The following is a 27628-nucleotide window of genomic DNA, read 5'->3' on the forward strand; positions in this document are numbered from 1 at the left end:
TCTTGTAACAGTTTTTATTATATTAACAACATTATAGCACTTATGTGATAACACTGAGTATTCAGGAAAAAAAACATGGCGGTAAATCAGCAAGTGACGTGCGATGGTTCTCAAACCACAACCGGGGGTATTGTCAGGTGTGACCTAGCATCGTGAATATTTTGTTTTCTAATTGCAGCATTTCGTAATGCATTAAGAAAAGCTGTTTTCTTCTGATAGTCCCATGATACACGGTCAGTCAGATCCTGTTTTAACTTCTCTTCCGAAGGATACGGATAAACCTACAAGAAAGGATATACTTCAATAATATGTTTGTTTCAATAGTCTACGTTAAGCGACATGTCTAGTGAATTCCAACGAGAGAAAAAATATACTGACTTATTGATAATAAGCTACATTCAATTTACTGACGCAATTTACCAAAATGAAAGACATCTTTTAAAAAAATATTTCTTGAACATTTTGCAGCATATATGCAACCCAATTTTATTTTTCAAGCGAATCGACAATTAGATGAAAAGCGTTTATTTCTCAACATAAATGAGCCAAACCGTCACTATGTTCCTAACTACGTGTACTGTCTTTTACGGCACTTTAAACAGTTGAAAGAAAACAATTTTTGTTATACCAATTATACGTTTTGCACCATTGATATATTGTATTATATATTGACCGTAGAGGTTATACCCCCCCCCCCCCCCAAGAAGTATCTTCTGTCTTTTTTTAACTTTTAAAAGTATTTCTACAAGGAGTAATTAACTATTTTAATTGTTTGTATTGCCTGGAATGTTTTATTCGATATGATTTGTGTTTTTTATTTGCCATTAAGTATAAAAAGGAATGGTCTGAGAAAAAGGAGACGCTGACATTATTATTAACGTATATTTATAATATACACATACCTTTTCACGTAATCTCACAAATTGTGAGACGTTAAGCTGATCTGTAAAGAACTTTTTATGAATCATTATAACTTCTACACCATTACTAACAAGACTTAAAGATGTTTGGTTGTCAAAAACAACGTCTTGTAAACCCTGAAATAATATGAGATATACGCGTTTATAGTTAACCTCGCTTTTACGAATAATTTTCTTTTCTCCATAGAGTTGAATTTCGATACTCCATGGTTCGGTCAATACTTTTTAATGTTTTCCCTAGTGACGTGTTTAATAAGTTTAAATGTCTCTTTGGTATCTTTCGCCTCTCACGGTTTTAATTCCTTAAAAACTCTCGAATACCCATGACATAATAAATGTATGCGGATATTGGATGAATGAACTTTAATTTTATTCATTGTCAGATTATCAGAAGTGGAAAATTCAGAGCAGAAATACAACAAATAAACGTCTCATAACAACAAATAACACATTTTTCATAAAAGCGGACATAAGAAAATGAAATTATCCTTTACTATTTATTCTTCTTAAATCAGCTTCATTGCAATATATAATATACCATACTTACAAAAACATCTCCTTTTGTTAAAGTATACACATTAACAAATATTGGTGCTTTTTCTGCTTCTTTGTCGTCATCTTGCAAATCCTACAAATGCAAGGTATTTTATCATTTTTCTTGTTTTCATATTTGTCGCTTTCTTGAATATTTAGAAGCCTATATGATTATAAATATGTGAACAGCATCTATGGCTATTCCAAATTCTGCAGGTCTTGAATCCATTCCCCGGCGGGATCAAATTATTATAAACACAAGCATTTCCTTAAGCATGTTGTATTTTGCAATACAGACAATATATATAGTGTAACCTAGAAAATTTATAAGAATGCTATAGGTTAGAAATATATGTGCCATATCTAAATCTTTTACTAGGAAATGATTCTGATTGGCACATGAACACTATTACCTATGATAAATGGATTAAGTTCTCGAGTTCCTAACGTCGACATTTGATTTTTCAGTAGTAAAATATGATGTGCCAAATCATTTGGCGTTCATGTTCTTCCGTTGACATGATACGATTGAGTTTTTCCCATCATGAAGATTTTAATGTCAAGATCATTCTTATAGTGTTATAGCTTACAACCGATCTGTGAGAGATAAGAAACCTATAGCATTAAATTAGGTTGTTACACACCTTTCTTGTCGAAGCCGTAGATGGTCTTTCCTCTTCCTCTTCTTCCTCGTCGTCTTCTGTAGTCGTTACTGGATAAACAGTGGAATCATTCTTACGTTCTGGAATGTAATATATATTTTCATCTTTATTTGGTTCATTTAGATTTTTGAAAAATGTCACATTGCATATGTGTATTTTACCCTCTTTGTTCATAAAAAGTATATTTACTGTTTAGATTTAGCAAACCTCAATTAAAACGATAGCAACATATTTTAACAATCTTATGGAATAAATATATAAATATATAAAACATAATATATTTAATATAAACATTATTAAGAATTGCAAAATTGAGTTAATTCAGCTAAATAATATTAAATATTGACTCCACAGTCAACTGTAAATTGTTGAATAAAAGCTCCAATTACATTTTTTTAGAAATATTGCGTCCTTGCAAGGTCTTAAAAACATAAAGCTCAAGCATCTATAACTTATTATTTCGACTGTTTTACGTTGAGGTTTTCTCAAAACATGTTTTTGATTGCTTCTACATTTCAGAAGCATGAACCTCCAAAATAATTTGTGTAATAGCACTCGATTTATAACACTTTTGGTGGACTGCTAGTCTCGAAGGTATCATGAGGTCAGTAGTCAGCGCTTCGGTACTGCAATGATTAATAACAACAGTTTCTTAAATTTTTCGTTAACAAAACTGAGAAATTATTTGGAAACTATTGTTCTTACTCCCTCAGAAACACTTGACTATCCATAAATCGACTACCTTGTAGGATCCTATTGGTCGTTTTGGTCTTCAGATGTTAAGATCTTTGCATCTGTCCAAAGTCATGAACCTGGTGTTCAGTGGTTGTCGTTTGTTAAAGTGGTTCATAAGTGTTTCTCGTTTCTTTTTAATATAGATTCAACCGTTAGTTTACCTGTTTTAAATGGTTTTACAATTGCCATTTTTGCGGCACTTTATAACATGCTGTTCAGTGTAAGCCAATGCTCCGAGTTGAAGGCCCTACCTTGACCTATAATGGTTTACTTTTACAAATTGTGACTTGGATGGAGAGTTGTCTCATTGACATTCAAACCATATATTCTTATACTCTTCTAAATTGTCAATTTGTATAAACTATTTTACATAAATTATGGATAAAACAATTATCTTTAGGTCTATACCTGTCTGATGAGGATAATTATATACCTACTATTTTAAACTTTTTGTCCCACACTGATACCACTGTGATCAACGGTATACAAATTGAAACAGTTGGTTTTCAACACACGTCAAGTTCGTTTGTGGTTTGGTATTGAATCGGGTTTTTTTTTTTTTTTGCGGTGCTACCGTTAAGTCTTCTTATATGAAATGCACGTCAATATTATAAAACTGGTATTTTTAATGAGTTTCTTAATGTTTCAAAGGATGTTTTTCTTTTAAAGCTCACTTCCATCTGAATTAGTGTGACGTCTGTATTATGACCAACACTAAGTGAAATTCAATATGTATCTTACCTGTTGAAGCAGAATGGCCCGGAGCTTTAAGAAAAGGGGTCTAAAATAAATAAAATCATTATATGATATGATTTGATTTGAGCAGAATGACACTATGATATTAAATATTATTTGAAGTTGTAACAAAAATATTCTCTTGATATGGTTGCTTTAATTATTTTTTTTTATTATTCATTATATTCTAGCTAATACATTCATCTTCGTTGGAAGAGGAAACAAGTTCAATATTACTGTTTATATGGAAACAAAAGAATGTGGTATGATTATCAACGAGAAACCTCTCTACTGGAGACAAAATGGCGTAGAAGTATGCAACTATAGGACGTCGTAACACTTAGTGTTATAAAATACCAACAGACAAAGTAATATACATCATCAATTACAGAAATATCTATGTCTATTATATTCCTATTTATCACATATGTAATGATTATGGTCTATGTAAATGCCGTTTACATATGCTTTGGCGTGTGAAAGTTTTATACATGGAAATAATTTCTATTTTTACTTATTGATAATTATTACATTAACATATCATACTCTGTGTATGTAAAGTTTTTCAAGTATGTTTTACAAAAGCATTTACTAACCTCATGATTATTTTAATCTCAGCGTCAAACTTTTGATTTCTTAAGAGACCAACAATTAACATTGAATCTTTAATTATATTTTGGAATGCCTACAATTATTTTCTACAACATTGTCCTTGGTTAACAATAGTACCTTTTGACAAATATATCACATCTCTGTATTTGTATATTATATAACAGTTAAATAAAAATTTGTGTTGACATACATGAAATTTTGGGTACACACGTTTTCTAGATTTAGCTATATTTAAACCGGCATAACGATATGATAACAAAATATAATCATGATTGGAAACTTAGTTTGATAATACGGGGGCTTTAAGTCATTTCTATTTGAAGTTTTGAAAAATTGAGCAAGATAAATTCTCCCAGACGTATTAAAGATAAATATATGATAAGCTCAAAACACGTACATTTTGAAAATATTTTTGTAAATTAATTCTGCACATATCCCCTTTCGATTTTCATCAATATTTTGGATGTCAATATTACATGAACACATTCTCAACCAAATTTAGTTGGGGTACGTCGTATTTTAGCTTACACTAATTCGGAATGGAAATCCCCTTACATTACAAAAAAGCTAAATTTTCCTTCTACAACATTGAACTTACCTTTAACATCAGATTACTGAGATCTACAAGAGACATTTTACGCCTTTGTACTGGCGGAGGAATTAACTCGTTCTTTGATCCAGTTACAGTGGTCATTTTCTCTTCATCTAAGTTCATACTTTCTAAGTCGTGTAAAGCTCTGGTAATTGTATTTTGGTTTACAATCTAAAATATACCATTGCATAAAAGGTTATGAAACATATGGTCAAATAAACAAAACCTCATCAAAGATACCTTGCTCTGTTTGATACGCCAGATTCAGTCCTAGTGAGTCCTACAAAAGAGGGGCGAAGATACTAGCGGGACAGTCAAACTCATAGATCGAAAATAAACTGACAACGCCATGGCTAACAAAGAGAAAGACAAACAGACAAATAATAGTACACAAGACAAAACATAGAAAATTAAAAACTAAGCTTCAGGTCCTCGAAACAAACAGTGTGGTGTCCAAAGCAAACACGAAATTAAGGGCCATTGAGACAGAAAACTCTGAAAAGTGACCAATTCGGCTTTGTAACCTAAGCCTGGGGAAAATGTACATAATTTTATTCTATTTTCCACATTACACTCAAAATAATAAGCAGAGATATATGAAAATTTAGATCCATTTTAATTGTTTTATTTCTGAATCGATAACGTTTTATCCGGAAAACAGATGAAAGTATTTTTGTCAAAAGATCTTTCTTTCAAAATCAATTTTGTTTTACGTTTTACAAAAAGGAATTAAAACCATTTAATATCATTGATGCAGTTAAATTTCCAAAATATATATCACTTCGTCTATAGGTTGCATTCCTGTAAATATTGACAATGCAATTTTCCTTTTGCGGCTAAAACTGTAACACTTTTACTATGACGTTTTGAAAAAAAATTCATATACTAGAATGGAAAGTTCATATGCAATACATTTTTTTCAAAGTCAAAATTTAGTTCTATGCGGCATATTTTCAACGTTTATATGCACGAACTTCTAAGAGTTTAAACTAACACTAAATTACTTAAGTATTCCTACCTTGACTGTATGATTACAACAGGTTCAATATAAAAAATATGCATATGTATATTTACTGGTAACATACCTAAGTTATGTCTCTATGAGATGAAACATAGAGATCATAACCGGGAACCAGTATGTAAGCAATATTAATTATCTATAAACATTATATATCTCCCCAAAACAGGCGTGGTTTGAGAAAGAGTTGTATTTACAAAGGGCAAAAAGAATTTCTCTTCTTTTAACAAAGGATTTGTATGTTCTCTATATTTATGAATTTGGAAATAAAAAAGAACAATAGAATAATCATTTGAATTCATGGATGTTATGAGTGATACACAGATTTCAACAAATTAAAGCCTCGGTCACACCTTACCGGATAGCACGAACGGACGAACGGATGAAAATAAAAGTTGTCCGTTGACAAAATTGTTATCCGTTGGGAGTCCGTTGATGTACTGACCGAATAAAACGGACGTGTAACGGATGCATAACGGACACACACCATATATGCAACGTACGAGAAACGGACACGTACCGGACAGAACGGATGTCGAACGTACATCCAACGGACGAGTACCGCATAAAACGGACACCTAACGGAAGCGTACCGGATAAAACGGATGAGCAAGATAGACGGAAAAATAAAAGGCTATAATAATAATACATGTGAATCGCATATATATTCAAAATGTTTTTGTGTAACTGGTTTTGGTTTATTCTTCAAAATTCCGCCAAAAGGGCAGTGTCTGGCCTGAATAAGAACTGCTTGACTGTGAAGACGTGCCTATACTCTAAGATCGATTATGAATAATAAAAATTTATGAACCTTAAGAAATCTGACATACCAATAATTGGCATTTCTGACGCGAAATTTTCAATTTGCATTTATCCGTTGCAGATCCGTTCATCATCCATTTTATCCTCAATGCTCTTCAACTTTGTACTTGTTTGGCTTTATAAATATTTTGATATGAGCGTCACTGATGAGTCTTATGTAGACGAAACGCGCGTCTGGCGTACTAAATTATAATCCTGGTACCTTTGATAACTATTTACACCACTGGGTCGATGCCACTGCTGGTGGACGTTTCGTCCCCGAGGGTATCACCAGCCCAGTAGTCAACACTTCGGTGTTGACATGAATATCAATAATGTGGTCATTTTTATAAATTTCCTGTTAACTAAACTTGGAATGTTTCGAAAACTAAGGATTTTTCTTATCCCAGGCATAGATTACCTTAGCCGTATTTGGCACAACTTTTTGGAATTTTGGATCCTCAATGCTCTTCAACTTTGTACTTGTTTGGCTTTATAAATATTTTGATATGAGCGTCACTGATGAGTCTTATGTAGACGAAACGCGCGTCTGGCGTACTAAATTATAATCCTGGTACCTTTGATAACTATTTACACCACTGGGTCGATGCCACTGCTGGTGGACGTTTCGTCCCCGAGGGTATCACCAGCCCAGTAGTCAACACTTCGGTGTTGACATGAATATCAATAATGTGGTCATTTTTATAAATTTCCTGTTAACTAAACTTGGAATGTTTCGAAAACTAAGGATTTTTCTTATCCCAGGCATAGATTACCTTAGCCGTATTTGGCACAACTTTTTGGAATTTTGGATCCTCAATGCTCTTCAACTTTGTACTTGTTTGGCTTTATAAATATTTTGATATGAGCGTCACTGATGAGTCTTATGTAGACGAAACGCGCGTCTGGCGTACTAAATTATAATCCTGGTACCTTTGATAACTATTTACACCACTGGGTCGATGCCACTGCTGGTGGACGTTTCGTCCCCGAGGGTATCACCAGCCCAGTAGTCAACACTTCGGTGTTGACATGAATATCAATAATGTGGTCATTTTTATAAATTTCCTGTTAACTAAACTTGGAATGTTTCGAAAACTAAGGATTTTTCTTATCCCAGGCATAGATTACCTTAGCCGTATTTGGCACAACTTTTTGGAATTTTGGATCCTCAATGCTCTTCAACTTTGTACTTGTTTGGCTTTATAAATATTTTGATATGAGCGTCACTGATGAGTCTTATGTAGACGAAACGCGCGTCTGGCGTACTAAATTATAATCCTGGTACCTTTGATAACTATTATCCGTTATACGTCAGGTAGAAGTCCGTTTCTCATCCGTTCAACATCCGTTTTATCCGTTAAACGTCCGGTAGAAGTCCGTTGGTGAATTCATCTTCCAGACCTCTAACGGATGTATAACGGACACGTAACGGATACAAAACGGAAACGAAACGGACGAGTACCGTACAAAACGGACGCCTAACTAACGTTCAACGGACATTTTATCCGTTGAACGTTTGAACATGCTCAAAATTTTCCACCGGACAGAACGGACTCCGACGGATAAAACGTACGCTTAACGGACATGCAACGGATATGGACGGACGTCTAACGGATAAGAACGGACGTCTAACGGACATGAACGGATTGAAAAAAAGTTATACGTTAGGCGTCCGTTCGAGCTATCCGGTAAGGTGTGACCTAGGCTTAAACAATCAATCCTTTGCAATATGTTAGTGTATGGAAAGGATGGTAGGTTCTAAATCTTTCAATAAAACGTAGGAGTCTAAAAGCAGGCAAGCAAAGTAGGGTTACATGACAATTATTTTGAAATTTTAAGTATAATACATCGTATCAAGAAAAGTCGGTTAACATGACACTGGTAGGAACGGTCATATGAATGGCCAAACAATTGCAATAGATACACTATCAAACGCAATATAAAGCAGGTTTAGCGGATCGCTTGTTTCTTACCTTACTCATCGCCTGTAAATATAGAAAGTTACATCTTAAAATGAAAATATGAGGCGTGTCTTTGGTTAAGAGTTCTAATTGAGTTTTATGGAATAACACCGTCGTTTTATTCTTCACTAAAGTTATATTTTTTCTTTTAATTGAAATTAATCATAGAAATGGGGAATGGGTCAACGTGTAAACAACCTGACCAATGTGTCAAAGAGACAACAACCCGACAAAAGAGCAAAAAATAGCCCAAGGACACCAAAGGGTCTACAACTATGACAAGAAAATGTAAGTGTATTCTATATCCCATTTGACACTTCCACACCTAAGTTAGCAATAATATAGTATAGTATGTAGGATATCACATGAAACAATAACAATAATTCCCCTGATTTATTATAAACATCATTATTTTTTCTGAATGTCATATAGTCATGACTACCTTCAACTGTAAAGTATACTATAACAAATTGACATTACTAACTTTATCATGTTCTTGTCGTAGTTCGGAATAGGCAGCATTTGTTGCTACGTTGATTTCTGGTAAGGCATAATAATGGATATTAGCATTTTTCTCTTCTAAGCGTTTAATCTCTTCTTGACACATTAATGCAAGTTGCTCGTTATGTGACAAGCTTTTATCCTGATCCATAGCCCCAACAACTAAAAATAAAAAATAGTGGTGTCTCACACATTGTTTCTGTTCTCAGAGAGGATAAAGAAAATTAAGTAAAATTATTAGTATATATTTCATACGAAACTAGAAAGCGGTTTAGATAGATTGTATACGCTCTGACATCGGACTCAGACTTCTTTTGAACTGAGTTTTACTGTGCGTATTGTTGTGTGTTTGTTCTTTTTATATTTGCTAGAGGTATAGGGGGGAGGGGGTTTGAAATCTCAAAAATAATATTAAACACCGCCGCATTTTTGCGCCTGTTCCTCTGGCCTTTGTAAGTCTTGTCTGATTTTTAATTTTAGTTTCTAGTGTACATATCGGTGTTCAGTATGACGGCCATCACTGAACTAGTGTACATTTTTGTTAAGGGGCCAGCTGAATCACGCCTCCATGTACGAGTTCTTGCTGCATTGAAGACCCATTGGTGGACCTTCGGCTGTTGTCTGCTCTTGTGTTGGGTTGTTGTTTCTTTGACTTATTTCTCAATTCCATTCTTAATTTTAGTTAATAATGGAAAAGAAACCGTCTCTCTTTCTATCGATGGAAACGATAAAAAAACAACACATTTCAAGATATATACGATCGCCATCATGAAATATATTACCGATATGATGTGTCTGAATCTTAATTCCCGCGTGACTTTATTGTGATCTTAGATCTAAAGGTATGGTAATTGTACAACAATTGTTTCATATCCTCTGCTTTGACTTGTATTGCAAGAGTGTGAATTCGAATGATATGTGATGCAGGCATAGCAGGATACAATAACCTTGTCGTAGCTTTGTACTAGAATGTCTATCTGTTTCCAAGATTTTAGGATTCCTGCTGGATTTGTTTTCTTTTGATCTATGTATTTCAAATTTTTTTTCGAGTAATATTGTCTAACTTCTTTATAGTTTGAGGAGTCAAAAGTAAAATTTGAGAATCAATTTCCTGGACTTCTACATAAGGTCATTATGGTTTATTGACTAAATGTGCAGGTGTTATAACCATTGGATAAATTTTGTCTGAGTGTGAATTTGCATGACGGCTGATATACGTTTGAAGCATAAGATACGAATCCCGTCGACATATATTGTCTCGCTCATGTTGCAGTTCATGATTCCCGCACTTTTTGTGTGTTACCTTTATTTCACTTTTTTCAATCGATTTATAAGATTTTAACATTGATAAACTTTTGTCGCCCTATTCTAATATTAGTATTTTATTTCGGTTCAACTTCGTAGAAATCAAACTTTTTAATAAGGAAATAAAGCTTTTATACAGATACAAATACTTCCAATTATTTTATTGCTGGGATAGCGTTAGGAACACGACAATCTGAGGGCAACCTCCCATAGGATAGTTTCAATTTTTTCAATTGATTTCAATACTGATTTTATGTTATAAATGTATCGTAAAATTTGACTGGATAAAATTGTCATTCTTAATTGTGGGGTTTGAATTTTATTTAATGCCTACACAGTGAGTAGATAAATTATAGACAGACATTTTATTTTGAATGTTTTTGTGCATATGTCTTTGTCTTTGACAACTTGAATAATCAATACTATTACAAAAGCAATCAACTGAAACTAACTTAGTTTTAGCGTGTTGTTTACTATTTATATATATTTACCATTTTCTCTCCATGTGCGTTGTTTTGCGGCCTTAGTTAGAGATTTTTTCGGAGCTACTGGTTCTAATTTCTTCAGTATACTACAGCTTCCCTAATTTGTATAAGGGTATTTCATTACAACCCTTGATGGTTTCTTATATACCTAATATGACGTGCTAAAATGTTTGCGAAGATCAAAAGATTAAGTTCGATAAGGCCTGTTTTTGGCCCCCTATTTTCTCATTTTCAAATTCTGTTTTTTGAAAAGCTACTGTTTTTGTTTAAATATTCCCTGAGGTTTGAAGTTTGTTTCAATGAACTTCTAAACCACTAATTTTAGCAACTGGGTGGGGTTAGAGGGGTAAACTTTCTGTTATTATTCAAATATTGTTATATATTATTCACTCTGCAGGTGTTCTGTACAACGAATTTTTAGTTTTATAGTGCCTGCGACAACGTGACCCAAGAATGTTTTGTTCCAATGTCATGAGAACTGTTTTTGCCGTCTAAATCGCCATAATTGTCTCCGAACCACGTAGGCGCATGCTATTAATTTTTAAGAAGCAATGGCCAAAAATCGAAATTTTTCCTTCTTTTGGCGTTTTGATACCCTTTTACCCCCTCACCTCACACATTTTCTGAATTTAATGGTTTTGAAGTTCATCCAAACAAACTTCAAACCAAAGGGAATATTCTAACGTGATAAGTAGCTTTCCAAAACAAAATTTTAAAAATGAGAAAATAGGGGGCCAAAACGGGCCTTATCGTACCTTGTCCTTTCTTCTACACTTTAAAATCTACATCAAGTTATACGTCATTTTTAGTTTTGTTTTGTATTCTCAAACTGTATAGATATTCCAATAGCACTTAACAGTTTAAAATTGATATCCAACATTTTGAACACGACATGTTCAAAGAGCTTTGAATGAAAAATATGTCTATTTATAATATTTATATTAGATGAGTTTGTACAAATATTTCAAGAATGGGCGAAGATGTACAACAAATTATGTTGACCTGGTTGGCAAGTTAATTTATAAACCTAAATGGATTTGAGCTTTTCAAGACCATACTCTGTTCAGAATTGATTTTATCACAAAATGCAGCGCTTGTCATTGAAATTAACGGACAGCTCTCATTGATTTTATATTTCACATTCAATTGTTTACCTATATCGAACTCATTTGAAACATTTACGAAACAAAATAAAAAATATCGACAGGAATTCAATATGTATGATAATGATATAAAAGAATATTTTGTTTGCATGCTCAAAATTAAAAACTTACAGATTTGACTACGAAAATCCAATCGTTCTTTTGACTATCTGCCACTAACACAGTCTGACGTCTAAAAATATTTAGTCAATTAAGATTATGGTGTAAAAAATTTCTACTCATTTAAATTATCTAACATGTCGAATTTCATATATGCGAAGATACAAAGTTTTATTAGCTAATTTTAAAACCAGGTTTGATCCTACATTGTCTACATACGAAAAATGCCTGCACCAAGTCAGAAATATGACAGTTGTTATCTATTCGTTTGATGTGTTTTTAGCTTTTGAAATTGTCATGTGATTAGGGTCTTTCCTTTTTGAATTTTTCACGGAGTTCAGTATTATGGTGAGTTTACTTCTTATTGTTATCTTGCTTTGTCTCCGACTACAAGTAATCGATTTACAATATTTGAACATCGTTAAACTATTTTCGCCTATATATCATACCTTGACCCGCACTTAAAATAAATTAAACTTAAGAGTATGAGAAATAAATGCAAGTTTCCCTAAAAAGTTAACGTAAATAGTAATCATAGGTACCAGGCTTACAATTTTCCACGACAGACGCGCGTTTCGTCTACATAAGACTCATCAGTGACGCTCAGATCAAAATAAAAAGAAAGTCAAGACAAGTACAATGTTGAAGTGCATTGCGGACCCAAATTTGTGCAAAATATGGCTAAGGTAATCTATGCCTGGGATAAGAAATTCCTTAGCATTTCGAATAATTCCTACTTTGAAAACATAAAAATGACCATATAAATGATATTCAAGTCGTAACATCATTAACACGCACGTTTAATTATCATCATATGAACTAGTCTATTCACATTTCCTTGAGAGTTTTTACCGGAGAAAATGGATTAAGCCCGGATTTAGTTTCGTTTTTTGCACTGCATTTTGCTACGTTATATCAATAAAACAAATGTTTATCTTTCTTGATGTTTTTGTTATTATATAAGGTTTGCGGGCATTTGTTTTTATGTAAGGTTTCTGATTGAACCTTTTAAATACTTGATTTTATTTTCAAAATCATCAAGATATCTGCTTATTTAGTTACTTTGGTCTTTTTATGAATCAATAACTAATTACTGTGGATTCATTATTATTCGTTGGATACCAATTTTCGTGGATTTCGTGGAAACAGGTGAACCACGAATTCAAATTTTCAACGAATATCATATTTTCAATAGGCTTTGTATACAGAGGTGAACCACGTAAACAATTATCAACGAATATGCAAGTTTTCAGCAATCAACGAAAATTGATACCCACTAAAAAAATGAATCCACAGTATGAATTGTATAGAACATAATATCAATTCAATGTAAAAACAGAATACAGAATATTAAAATGTTACTTGAAATAACTGAAAATTGCCATCTTCGGATTATCAGATAATAGCTCCACCGGCCATTCCTTGAGAAATTCTAAAGACCTGAAATGTTAACAAAGGTTCTACTTAATAAATTTACAGTTCTTACAGTTTTTCTTTAAGTATAAATTATAATCAGATATAAACCGTTATTTTTTTTGTTCCTTTTATTTTTGTTCCTTTTGTGTTAACATCAACTCAGATCTTATAGCTATGTCCCTTCTATACAAACCAAGAGCAACCATTAATACATCTATAAGTTCATATGGGACTCTTTATGATGTCTCAGTCAGTCCAGCTGACAAAATAGTATTCTAAATAGCAACGGATGTGCGTGTTTCTCCCAGATTTCGTGTTTTTCTCGTTTAGAGCAAACTTCAATTCAACAAATGAAATGTAGAAATAGAAGTGCTGATGGAGTAAGACTTAAACCTCACAGTTTCAAAAATACTCAATATAAAATTATTTTCTCGTCAGAAAAAAAGTTGTAGGAAACTTATACACGTACAAAAACGAGCCTTGTTCGGCATATCTATCCTGTTCCGTACAGATTACAAGTAAATACAAAGAATAAACAAGTCCAAATTGAAAACAACGTTCAAACCTATGATTGCGTCGGATAAAAACCGCAATTTTTATACGTGTGCATGTAAAACCAATTTCTTGGTAGGGGTCTAAATACAGCACAAACAACATTTTCCAAAAGACCAAAAAGTGAAAAGAATATTTTAACAAAAAATAAACATACATCCTTTAGAACTAAAGGTGTTGACTAGTCGTTCAGTACTCAAAACTTCAAAGTCCGAGAGAAAAATTAATAAAAACAATCACAAAAAAAAAATCACAACGTAAACCATGACCACACATTTCGTGCCAGGGAAGCATTTACCAAACTGAATCCATTGCAGTTTTGCATAGTACATTTCAAATTTAATATTATGTTATTTCAAGTGTAAAATTGATAAACTTGCTTTTGTCTACTGATCTGCAAATTTAGCTTTTATCTATAGCAAACAACTAATACAACATATGAAAGATCATTCGGTATCATGCTAAATAAAATGTTACGTATCACATTTCTAGTTCATATTTATCTTAAGATTAAGATAAATATTGTAGTTTTGAAGTTCACATAATGTTATTTCTTTGTTTGTCTACTTGTTATATTTAATTAGTAGAATAACTTACCTTAGAAATGGATCATTGGGATTCCGTAACCCACCTGACATAAAAATGTCCACAAAATCCTACAATGTATAACAATAATCATCAAACAAAATTATCTAACATTTGTATTGTAGATCTCGTTTGCTGAATCATTTTTGAAACTCGATTTTTTACGTAAAATAAAGTGTCGCAGTTACACATAGTGAAAGTAATGATACAAATGTACTAAAACTTTTTTGGCTGGGAAAGTTGATGAAATACCGTATACCGGGTTATTTTCGTGAGTTGTAAATATTCGCTTAATTTCGCGGATAAAACAAAATCGCCAAAATAAATTCCGCTAATTTAAAAGTGCACATGCAAAGGTATAGATAAAAACATTGAATCCGCCAAAAGAACAACCGCCAAAATATTTGGTATACCTTTTTCAATGAAAATCGCGAAAGTTTACAAACGGTATAAAAAAAATCTTAATTTTACTCCTATATCAGTAAGTAATATATTGTTTTTTCATTAAATAATACCATTTTCCAGTTATCTTGGAATTTTTAGTTATTTTTAGTATATTTATTTTCATATCATACAGTAAAACACGAAAACAATTGAAATTAATGGAAAACAAAAAATAACGAAATTTGAAAAAAAAAAAGGAGAGGGCTAAAAAAATGTCCTGTCCCTAAGTACTTATGGATTCAAAAATGCAGTCAGCTGGTTATAAAAGATTTGTATGTGTATCTGACCAGCCACTCGCTGCAAACAGTAACCCTTAATTGAAACGATATGCAATACGCTATCATTCAAAATAAAAGACATAATGAAAGAACTTGTTCAACTATGGTTCTTAAAATATACTGGTTGAAGAAGAAATATCTTTTTTAAGAAAGAGTCATTTAATATTTTGTAAATCATCTTCTTTCAAAGTTGTTCGAAATGGGAAGTACATCCCTTTTGTATTTGTTACGTTAAATTGATGTATTTTTCAACAGGCGAAATTCAAATGAGAAAAACTGATCCTATTCTCGTTGACTTGTTCCTATATTCGTCTGATTAAAACTTTATACGTTGTCATGTGAATCCCAAGAAGAATGTTAAGAAGCTAGCTTTATCGTTATCTATATGTTCTACTATAACCTAATGTTGGTCAGACAGTAGGTAGAAGTAATGAATATATTTAGAAAAAGAAGCCAAACATTGATATATATATATATATATATATATATATATATATATATATATATATATGTCAGTTTTAGATTTATCGTGAAAATTATTTGCATTTTATTTATTTGTTTTATTGTTGTCCCCTTTCTAGTTTCATTCATCACTTACGGTATCGGAAATTGTCAATAATTCTATTCTATCTCTTGATATAACAGTTGTTTGTCTTAAAGATCTCGTCATGATGGCTTGCTCTCCAAAACTATCTCCTCTACTTAGGTACATTATCGTCTTTCTTACATTAGTCTTTCTATCCATTGCTGAAACAACTCCTGTAAGAAGAATATATATATATATATATATATATATATAAGAAGATCTGGTTTGAGTGCCAATGAGACAAGTAATAATTTGTAAAAGTAAACTATTATAGGTAAAAGTACGGTCTTCAACACGGAGCCTTGGCTCATACCGAACATTAACAGATAATGAGTTGATACAACTACTGGTTTCAGGGGATATCATCCGTTCATTGGTCAGTGCTTTAGTACTGGCATGATTTATAATATTCCGTTTTGATCTATTAAAAATTCATAAAGAAACTAAGTTTCAGATCCCGCAAGTAAAGTTGACCTTAGATAGATTTGTCTAATTTGTTTCATATAGGTTAAGTTTTTAAGGTGTTTCGGTACTTATCCTTTCCTGGCTTGTCTAATTTGTTTCATATAGGTTAAGTTTTTAAGGTGTTTCGGTACTTATCCTTTCCTGGCTTGTCTAATTTGTTTCATATAGGTTAAGTTTTTAAGGTGTTTCGGTACTTATCCTTTCCTGGCTTGTCTAATTTGTTTCATATAGGTTAAGTTTTTAAGGTGTTTCGGTACTTATCCTTTCCTGGCTTGTCTAATTTGTTTCATATAGGTTAAGTTTTTAAGGTGTTTCGGTACTTATCCTTTCCTGGCTTGTCTAATTTGTTTCATATAGGTTCAGTTTTTAAGGTGTTTCGGTACTTATCCTTTCCTGGCTTGTCTAATTTGTTTCATATAGGTTAAGTTTTTAAGGTGTTTCGGTACTTATCCTTTCCTGGCTTGTCTAATTTGTTTCATATAGGTTAAGTTTTTAAGGTGTTTCGGTACTTATCCTTTCCTGGCTTGTCTAATTTGTTTCATATAGGTTAAGTTTTTAAGGTGTTTCGGTACTTATTCTTTCCTGGCTTGTCTAATTTGTTTCATATAGGTTAAGTTTTTAAGGTGTTTCGGTACTTATCCTTTCCTGGCTTTCGAGTGTTTTGCTTTGATCATTAATTGATGAAAGTTAATCAAGAAAAACTATTGGATGCATACAAATTATATACTTATTTTCATCAAGATCACATACATATTGAAGAAGGTCTTGTAAATTATGCTGATGCTAAATACTATCTATAACATTTACCTGATCCTGTTAAGAGAAAATAAAAGCACATGGGCACATGACCTTCTCTTACAATTATTCTTTTTGCGTCATATCTGAAAAGGAGAAAACTATTGTCAACAACGTTTAAAAAATTTCTTCATTCACATAAAAAATAAAATCACAAAAACATTGAACTCCAAAGAAAACTCATAATGGCAAAATCCAAAGCTCAAACACATTAAAAGAATGGATAACTACTGTCATATTCCTGATTTGGTACAGTTATTTTTTTAATGTAGAAAACGGTTGTTTGAACTTGGTTTTATCGCTAGCTAAACCTCTCACTTGTATGACATAACACCAACTTCTAATTGTTTTCATCCTCTATTCAGAGCAAAATTTTAGTTTACACTAAATTTATTATTATTTAAATAAATAATTGGAAAATATTGTGCATTACTAAAGTTTAATTAAAAAAGGGTTAATTATTAACTTTAAATACACTTACGATTCATACCAAGCCTTTTCAGCTAGCATTTTCTGCATATGTACTGGGTATTCAACTATTGACTTGTAATTCCGTAGTGCAATTTGTATCTAAAGTAAAAAAAAAAATGATATTGTTAAATAAGATGCAATCACTTTGACGCACTCAAGTATCTTGCTAAAGGTTTGAAAAAAAAAGAAAATCGATTTTTTTCTTTCTTATTTTGATTTAATATTTTATATATTAAGACTAGAATATCTAAGAAGTTAATAATAATTGTTAAAAAGTTTTCTGACTAAAAAAGAGTAAATGAGCATTCAGTTATTACTTGACTTAATTTAATTTCCAAAACTGAAACTATCTTACATAGTAAACCTCATCCTTTGTTCTAGTTCCGGGTTTCTTGTTCAGTATTCGCTTCAATTCGTTTGAAATTTTTGCCTGTTCAATATATATTTAATCTCTTACATGGTATATGCAGTAGATACTATTATGTTACTTTTTTTTAATAACATATTTCAATGAATTATTTTATTCATACATTTCATTTAACCTAAATAATTTTCCCATATTGAAAGATACTCGGAAAAACACATGTTTTGTCTTGTCTGCGATGATTAGTGCAAAGAGAAAACGCAAGTATGTTGCTGCATCGGCGGCGTCAACGTTAATTATTCATTTCAGAAGATAGAATAGCTGAATATTTCGTATCTGGTATACATACAAATGACGTTTTCGTATAACAAAACGTCCTATGTCTTTAATCTCGTGTTAATGATTCTATAACTACATAAAAAAAAAGCCGTACAAGGTTCTCTTTATTTTGTGATGGTTTCGCTTACCAAGAGTAATATATGAAGTATATGTATTCCATAGCACCATTGCAAGATAATTCTGTTTGACAAGTGTTAGTACTTTTTTGACACAACAAGAAGTATTATAATAAGATGGGTTTTTTTGTTATTACATGTATACACAATATTTTGAGATATAAATACTATAAATAAATTGTACAAAAAAATCCTATAAGCAGAAACATTCAGCTGATGCAGGTGTACTGTTATATATGTTGTAATTGCATTAACACCAGTAAGAATAGAATAACATGTTATAACCTCTTTAGCAGCTTTATATTCACTTATATCAAATAGGAGTTCCACCTCTGAATTTGAAGTATTCGTCACTGCATCAATGTTATCAAAAGACAAAAGGATTTCATGTACTCTACAAAAACAAATCAGTTTGAAGTGAAATTTAAGAGCAAGAAAAAAATTAAAGGCAACAAAATTAAAACAATTAATTTATGAGAAGAAAAAAGTTTAAAGGATTCATTATTTCGAGTTTTCATTATAAAAGTTAAAGTGTATATACAAAAAAAAATAAGTAGCAATTCCCTGGGACAAAGTTTACCATTTATCAATTTGGTTGTTCTGTTGAAGCATCTCTTTTGTAGCAATATTTTTGATAATGTAGAAGTGGACATAGTAGCAGTTGCTCTGGTGTAGAGTGCAATATTGAACTGAAATTACTTACGATTGTGCATGTACTCTCCATGAACGAAGTAAAACAACCAGAAATTTGGCAAGACGTTTAAACTTCTGTATCGGACGTGTCTACAACGGAAATATAAATACAGTTTACCTCTTTTAAGATCAGTAAAAGTTAAAGCTATGAATATTACCACTTTCAATTCAAGACATTGGTACATAAAAATATATGCTACACAAATGTAGTTGATATGTCTTATAACTTTATTTAGATTGTGTAAAACGAATATCATCATAAATATTAATTCAAATAGGTATAACTGATGTTAGGCATATTATCAATTTGTTATTCTCTTACTGTTTGCAATAGCATAAATTGTTCTAAATAATAAGGATGTTCTTATCACAAGCAGAAAACCCTAGCCGTATTTGGCACAACCTTTTTCAACTTTTGATCCTCAGTGCTGTACAACTTTGTACTTTTTTTTACTTTTATATTTGGGCGTCACTGGTAAGTCTTGTGTGGACGAGGCGCGTTTTTGGCGTATTGAATTTTAAACCTGATGCCTTTTGTTATTTATTATTCATGTGTTTCTTTGCCTAATACGTTCTCCTATTTATTTGTATTGTAGTCCTGTAATATTATGTTGTCATTTTAATGTTATACTTAACATTGCCATGAGGTTTGGCATGCCACAAAACAAGGTTCAACCCACCATTTTTTTTCTTTAAAAATGTCCTGTACCAAGTCAGGAAAATGGTCATTATTATATCATAGTTCGTTTCCGTGTGTGTAACATTTTTACGTTGTGTTTCCGTTGTGTCGTTTGTTTTCTCTTATATTTGAGTGTGAATTCACATTACTATAAGACGTGTCACGGTACTTTTCTATCCCAAATTCATGTATTTGATTTTGATGTTATATTTGTTATTCTCATCGGATTTTGTCTAATACTTAGTCCGTTTCTGTGTGTGTTACATTTTAATGTTGTGTCGTTGTTCTCCTCTTATATTTAATGCGTTTCCCTCAGTTTTAGTTTGTTACCCCGATTTTTTTTGTCCATAGATTTACGAGTTTTGAGTAGCGGTATACTACTGTTGCCTTTAGTTAGGTTATACTTCTGCTAATTACTTGTTCTACCTAAAATGATTTGTATATTTTATCATTTCATTTCCTTGAGTGATGTAGCTCTACCTTCTGATCTGAATCAAATGAAGATTGATAATCAGGAAAATCTTTGTTTAATATTTTGTGAAACTTTAGCAAATTTATGTTTATCACGTCGAGACTAAAGATTTTCCCTACCGGTTTTATCTAACAGTAACTACGACCTCGAACTTTATTTTTTTTAAATAGTCAGGGATACTGTCCGTATGAAATATAGGTATAAAGTTTTATCATTTTGATTTTAGCTTCAGACTTTGTAAAAAAGTAAATGCCGGAAGAACCTTTTCGATGATCTTTCAACATTACTATTTTTGCTTCTGTCTTTGTTTATAATAACCACTTACTGTTTTTGCGAAAAGTTTTTTGTTTGTTGTAAACGAAATCTGTAATAACTGAAACTTTATGATAATTTTAGTGCTTTATAATAGTTGTGGCAGATGTATTTCCCTCTTTCTTTTTCACACGTACGAAAATGTACGTAAATGTACGTAAAATTAGTTTTTGCTTGATTAGTTACAAAAGTAATTCGATATAATACATGAGTAATTTCAAAATAATAATATATGTGTAACAGGATTAACTTATTAACACAGATTAAAATATATTTCCTTTAAAAATAACTATATATGTTATATACGATCAACGATTTAAAATTCGATCAACTACTTATGAGAAAGTACAATATAAATATATATTTATAAGATATTTTTGCAGCTAAACTACTGTGTACATAAGCATGATAAAAATGTAATGATTAATAGAGGGAAATTGATTAGTCAAACTAAATGTTAGTCTATAAAATCATATTTCAAATTTATCAAATATTTCATTATGTAATAAAAAATCAATTTTGAATAGAAATTTATCATATATTGAAATTAATAAAATGCAGTAACATAACACATGAAAGCATTTGTAATATTTTAAGTAATAATTCTCGAGTATGTGTGAAAATAAATGATCGCCCAAGATATATGCAACAAATTAATCACAACCACATCTATATGTAGTATTAACGCTGCCTGCATGCTTTAATACGGGATGTTTAGCACCCACCACCAAACAAATAACTGTGTACGATCATTTGCTTTTTATGTGTTTGATTCATAATACTACAAGTAAATACAAACAAAGACAATTACCACAATATTGAACGTAAGCCAATGTTTTAGCAGAAGATAATTGACTTTGCGATAAAGCAGTAAAAGTTAAGGCAAATTAGTAACCTTTATTTACTTTCCACATCCTTTGCCTCAATTTTTAGTACTTAAAGAAACCGATTCAAATATCGACGTTTACAGGAAAGTGCAAATAACTTAGAATAAAAAACAATCAAACAAACAATGGACAAAAACTAACTTCTGTTTTAAAAGTTCACACAGATAATTAGATTCAAGTCGAGTTGGAAATATATAATACAAATTTGAGGCAATAACAAGTTAATGAATATCATGTCGTTTTAACTTATTTTGCGGTATGGTACTGGTTTCGCGTATTTTTTTAGAGCCTTATGATGCTTTATGGTTTCTTATATTTACGTCATTGGGTCCCTAGTGGATATCGGTCTTATTGGCAATCGTGCACCATCTTCTTATTTTGGTTTTTTTTTTAGAAATTACTGTCTATTTCCGGCACCCTAAAAAATTTTTAGCCGCTATCTCTGCTTACTGTATTTAAGAGGATATGTTTTCTCCTACACGTATGTAATCCTTTCCAAAATGTCTCGGAGCTGAGTCTCTGAGTTCCAATAATTGTTTAGATATTCGAAAATTCTTATACTCATAGATTTAATTATGTAATAATAATAGTTTTGCCTCGTTACATATTGATCCTATTTCATAAAAATAATTCAAATTAAATCAATAAATAAATAAATTATATACAAGTTCTTGCAATCACTTACACAGACCGTTGGGCCTTATTTGGAACAGAAATTAATGGAAAAATGCTCTACCGTTTAAAAGGATAATCTAAAGAAAAGGAATACTGTGGATTCAAATATTTTCGTGGATAACATTGTCCGTGGAGATAGATAATTGTATTTTCGTTGAAATTTGATTTTTTTTTGTTTTTAATATCTGTATATTACTGTAAAGTAAATGTTTACTTCGTTTACACTCGTAGTTTCCCGCTACCCACGAAAGAATAATAACGAATCCATAGCACTTTAATTAGACAGGATCCAAACGACATCAAGACACTATAGAGAGTATCGGACCTTTAAGTTTGAGAGATACATTGAGTTTGAAATTTATTTACTTACATTTAATTTTATAAGAAAGCATAATCATGTCTTTTACTTTTATAGTCGTAAGTGGTTGAAGTGTGTGTGATAAGTTTTTAACGTGATTTAAATTGGTTGTTTGAGACTTGATTAATTGAAAAAAAAACATCGAATTAACAAAAAGAAAAATGATGATCTTTTATTTATAATTTGGACAGATAATGCCAAAAGATCTTTCCTGGTTTTGAACTGACAGAATAGAGTACCAAAGTTGTTGTCAGCGAAGTAAGTAAGTACGAAGTCTGGAGTACATGTGAAAATATAAGGTCGGCCAAGATATAAGTATAAAGTTACTCACAAGAGAATGTAAAGAAAGTACAGAAAGAATAGGTTTGAATCACAAGATTAAAGAAAGGACTCATTTCAAAACAACGTTTGAAATATATTCCTTGTGATACATTTTAACTGCAAGCAAACCACTTATTGAATTTTTTTTGCAGGCCTGTTCCTGGTAATAAATTATTTGTTTTCAGACTTTTATTTGACGTGAAGAGCACTTATTGCATTGATGAAGAGATTTTTTGGACACTTATTACCAAAATATCGACAATTTATGAATCATTTGAATTGATTTTCACTTTCACGGACATAATAAATGTTGATCTTATAACGATTTCCATTGTATATCAAGTTCAAGTATGACAATTAATTATAACTTGAAGTATATTTCACGTCACAACTGTGTCAAATGCTTTCAGATTTAAGTTTATAAATGTGCACTGAAATAGTAAATTCAAATATGCTAAATGAAACTCGTGCATGCATACTTTAAATGTTTTATGCATGTATTCAGAATAACCGTACAACATAACGATATCAAAGTTATACCTAAATTGTACCAAGGTAGTAAAACTTATTTTTGTATATGTGAATTCTATAAGCTGTAATGCTCCAGAATAAAAGACTATTCGAGTTGCTGTATACCTGTCATTAGAGCTACTAGTATGGCGACATCCAAAATAAAGAACCAAAGAAAATCAATGACGACAAGCTACATAACAGAATTATTCTACAACTTATTAGGGATCCCATGACAAACAAAAAGGTCTTGCAAAATATATCGACCCTAGGTAAGAAAAAAGTATGACAGGATGATTGCTTAATTTCAAATGGATCATTTTCAAATGGATGCTTTTTTTCCGCTTTTTGATACATATTCATAAAATAACTCAGTAGTATATAGAATATATATATTAAAAGTACTAAACTTCAAGCTTTACTTAAAAAAAACATCGATCACAATTTACATGCTCTAGACCGTTGGTTTTCCTGTTTGAATTAGACCGTTGGTTTTCCCGTTTGAATGGTTTTACACTTGTAATTTTGGGGTCCTTTATAGCTTGTTGTTCGGTTTGAGCCAAGGCTCCGTGTTGAAGGCCGTACATTGACCTATAATGGTTTATTTTTTTTTAAATTGTTATTTGGATTGAGGGTTGTCTCATTGGCACTCACACCACATCTTCCTATATCTATCTAGTAACTTTTTTATTTGTTTTTAATATGCACCATTGGAACAATGCCAGCCACAGTCCTGGCTTGGTACGGACAATTCCGACTAAAGTGAAAGGTTTAATAACCTGGTTTTATATTGCAATACACTTATTTTCTAATCTGTGTGACGAATTATTTTGGTTCTTATGAATTATTCATTAACGTGGGTTGTATTAAAAGATCAAATTATCACATAGTATTTTCTTAAGAGGACACAAATCAGAGAATGCAAAGGCAAATTGTGTTACTAACAGACACTTTAAACAATAGGTATAGCCCATGTGTTTAGCCCAAACATGCTTCAATCCGAGCTGTGACCTTAGAGGTTGGCTGGCGACTTTGAGACCTGAATCTCATTTAAAAATGATCTACCTTTCATATTAAAAGATATTCAAAAGTCAAAACTATTATATCTAAATGTTTTCTGTGATTAAAAGATGACCCGATGAGCTGAAGCATTTTTGAGTGAAGTGTACTTCTTTTTTCCTGTGTTTGCAATCGGATTGATTTAATTTTGATTTCTAAACAACATAACAATTCATGTTTTAAAACAGAAACATGAAACATACAGTGATCTCTGTGGAGGTCCAACGCACAAATAACTTTAAAATTCATATAACACTTTCAAATTCTTTTTATAATTAATAAAACTTTCTGTTATTATTGACTTTCGTCCTTTATAAATCCTTTGTTGAGGAAAATTTCAATGGATACTGTCAAGTGTTTTAAAAACGGATAACAATCAACCAGTTCCTGATTTGATAGTAAAGAAGTTGGTTATATTTTCTGATTTATGTTTCTATCATATCTCTTAAAATCATGATATATTTCATGTTTTCTAAGCAGGACATAGTTTTTAATTAGTTTTCGGTCAATCAGTAGCAAAACGGCACAGTACATGAATGTTTTCAATAACATTACTGAAAAAGCTAATTGTTGACCAATAAAGCCCATTGGAATTTTTCTGAAAAATATTTTATATGAAAGACAATAAAAATAACACTGTAATTTCGCTCTTCCGATGTTCTCCAGGAACGCTCCAACCAAAACAAATTAAAGTCAGGAATGTATGGATACGCAGACATGTTTGGAGATACATAACAAAAACTAAATATGCAATGTTAGGGCGATGTGAGAGAAAAAAATCTTTTTTTTGTATGAAGGTCTTGGGAAGGGCAAGATTTACCAAGCATTTTTAGTTTCGAGCTGAATAAAAAAAAAATATTTTTTTTACATTGACTTAAAATTATTTTTATACTACAGCTTATAATTGTTTCAAATATATTTTTAAAAAGATTTACATACACATGACGTATTTTCTGTTTTACTCACCTTAAATTGTGTTAACAAAACTTTGAACTTTTCGAAAAACTAAGGATTTTCTTATCCCAGGCATAGATTACCTTAGCCGTATTTGGCACAACTTTTTAGAATTTTGGATCCTCAATGCTAATCAACTTCGTACTTGTTTGGTTTTATAAATATTTTGATATGAGCGTCACTGATGAGTCTTATGTAGACGAAACGCGCGTCTGGCGAACTAAATTATAATCCTGGTACCTTTGATAACTATTGTGAAGAACAATGGTGTGACATGAAATTAACATTGCCATGAAATATCCATTTGTTACTTTATTTGGTAGACAAAGAAAATAGGTAGTATTCTAGATGCAATTTAAACAAACATCTACAAAGTAAATACTGCACTAAAATTACCTTCCTTCTTCTGATCCTTTTTCTAAAGGCACCAATACCTTCCATAGCTACAGATGTCCCTGCAATTGAGGCTCTATGTCTTGGTTGGAAATTTGCTCGTGGTACTGCTCTCATAGCGTTACTGCTTTGACTCTCATTAGAAGATGGTCGACTTCCCTTTTTCTTCTCATCAGACGAAGAAGCTGTTACCATTTCGCTAACTTCTGTCACCTCTCTGATAATATTATCAAGTGGTTGGAGAGTCTCAGGTTGTCTTCTTTTTTGAACTAGTTTTGTTGCTTCTAACATTCTTGTAGATAAACTATGTCTTTTTCTTAACTGCATGTTTTCCATAACCTCAACTTCATTCATTGTTGGACTTTGAGGGACGTTTTGGGGCCGTTTCTTTGGAAATTTCACTCCCATATTTTGAAGTGTTTGCATCATAGTAATTTTTCTTAATTCCCTATCCGTCAGAACTATTTCACCTGATGATACACTTGAAACCGACGATTTTCGTCGTGAACGTGACGTTAGAGCGCCGAAACTACTATAGCGACGTCGCTTCTGTTGGTCACGTGGCCATGACATTCTTGACACCGTTTCATTAAACACCTCAAGATTTCGATTCACCTGATTGTCACGTGAATCAATTCTTTGTATACTTTTTCTGTGTTTTCTGATTGCTGGGTTCGCTTCAATCTCTTGTAAGTCTTTCTTCAATGCTCCGAGCATAATATTACTCCGACTTTGTTTTCTTGAAACCTTGCGCACTTTCTTGGTACTTCTTTCGGTTTCAAACGCACAATCTTCATTATCAGAAATAGATTGTAAGTTTTCGTTCAGAGACGACAATCTTGAAATAGATGGTTTCCTATAAGAGGGTTTACGAATCGGATCCTCCATTTTGCACTTAGAAACTCACATCCTTTGAATAGACACTGAGTAGAATACACTCCTATCTTTGATGTGCTATCTGATTAGAATATATCGAGTTCTACAACATCCCGTCTCTCCTAGTATAAAAACCAAACTAAATCATAACGTTTTAAAACAATATGTAAGTTTGTAACGATTAAATATTTGATCTCAAGATAAGCTTGTGATATTTCTATTGTTAGTGACTCGGGGCTTATTTAATCTTAATCCCAATACACAAAACAGTTCTTAATACTTTTGATATAGTGAAAGATATATAACAAATTGTACTAATACGACTGTCATAACAGATAGAAATGAAATAAAATATATCGACAAAATCAAATGAGGTGACGGTCAAGTGTTCGCTAAAGTACTAATTCGAATTGATTTCGGAATTTTATATACAATCAATTATAATAAAAGGTGTTTAGACAATAGTGATAAAGTCGTAAGAAACGACGATTGCTTTAATGAAGACCAAGGCATATGTAACATAGTTAGGAAAAGAAAGGAAATTCTAACGAATTAAAAGTATAAACAAACATTCTGATCTGACATTTACTTAATTCAGAAATTTCTACAAGCTGAAAAAAAAAAAATAGAAATTGAGAGAACGCTGTATATTTTTATTCTACAAAACTGAATTCAAACACGAAGTCATAGCCTCATTATATACAAATCAATAACCCATAATATCTAAAAAAAAGTTTAATCTTAAGCTGTGTATTTTTATACCGTCTGAAATTTCTGTATCCTTAAATAGGGAGACATATGACCTATATTTAGGCCTTGGCAGTTTTCTATTTTATAGTACCTTTGTGTAATGGAAGCAAGTGCTGGTTTGTTGTGCAATTTTAATTGTTCAAATTATCTAG

The 27628-nt window shown here is 31.7% G+C and overlaps 1 protein-coding gene across 3 annotated transcripts; it reads right to left on the bottom strand.

The window, feature by feature from the left end:
* Positions 1-26946, bottom strand: LOC143042184 (uncharacterized). 3 transcript variants are annotated; one of them, XM_076214456.1, is made up of 19 exons: positions 25854-26946; positions 19241-19320; positions 18823-18931; positions 18074-18148; positions 17729-17817; positions 17260-17333; positions 16000-16160; positions 14692-14750; positions 13489-13566; positions 12139-12199; positions 10871-10961; positions 9058-9236; positions 8586-8597; positions 4797-4961; positions 3593-3632; positions 2099-2196; positions 1468-1548; positions 903-1037; positions 1-281 (listed from the first exon to the last, which is right to left on the bottom strand). In XM_076214456.1, the coding sequence occupies exons 1-19, from the start codon at positions 26736-26738 to the stop codon at positions 111-113; spliced, it is 2643 nt and encodes an 880-aa protein (XP_076070571.1). In that variant the 5' UTR covers positions 26739-26946; the 3' UTR covers positions 1-110. The 3 variants fall into 3 exon arrangements, with proteins under 3 accessions (XP_076070571.1, XP_076070583.1, XP_076070578.1); XM_076214468.1 differs by lacking the exon at positions 18074-18148; XM_076214463.1 differs by lacking the exon at positions 8586-8597 and having other exon boundaries at positions 25854-26945.
* Between the last annotated feature and the right edge of the window lie 682 nt (positions 26947-27628).

This window comes from Mytilus galloprovincialis, chromosome 1, assembly GCF_965363235.1.
Source record: "Mytilus galloprovincialis chromosome 1, xbMytGall1.hap1.1, whole genome shotgun sequence".
NCBI classification, from domain to species: domain Eukaryota; kingdom Metazoa; phylum Mollusca; class Bivalvia; order Mytilida; family Mytilidae; genus Mytilus; species Mytilus galloprovincialis.

Coding starts and splice junctions, on each gene's coding strand:
- LOC143042184 (XM_076214456.1), bottom strand. CDS start 26,738: ATGGAGGATCCGATTCGTAAACCCTCTTATAGGAAACCATCTATTTCA. Junction 16,161..17,259: donor TTTTCTCTTAACAGGATCAG/GTAAATGTTATA, acceptor TTCTTCTTACAG/GAGTTGTTTCAGCAATGGAT. Junction 1,038..1,467: donor TAACAAAAGGAGATGTTTTT/GTAAGTATGGTA, acceptor ATATTATTTCAG/GGTTTACAAGACGTTGTTTT.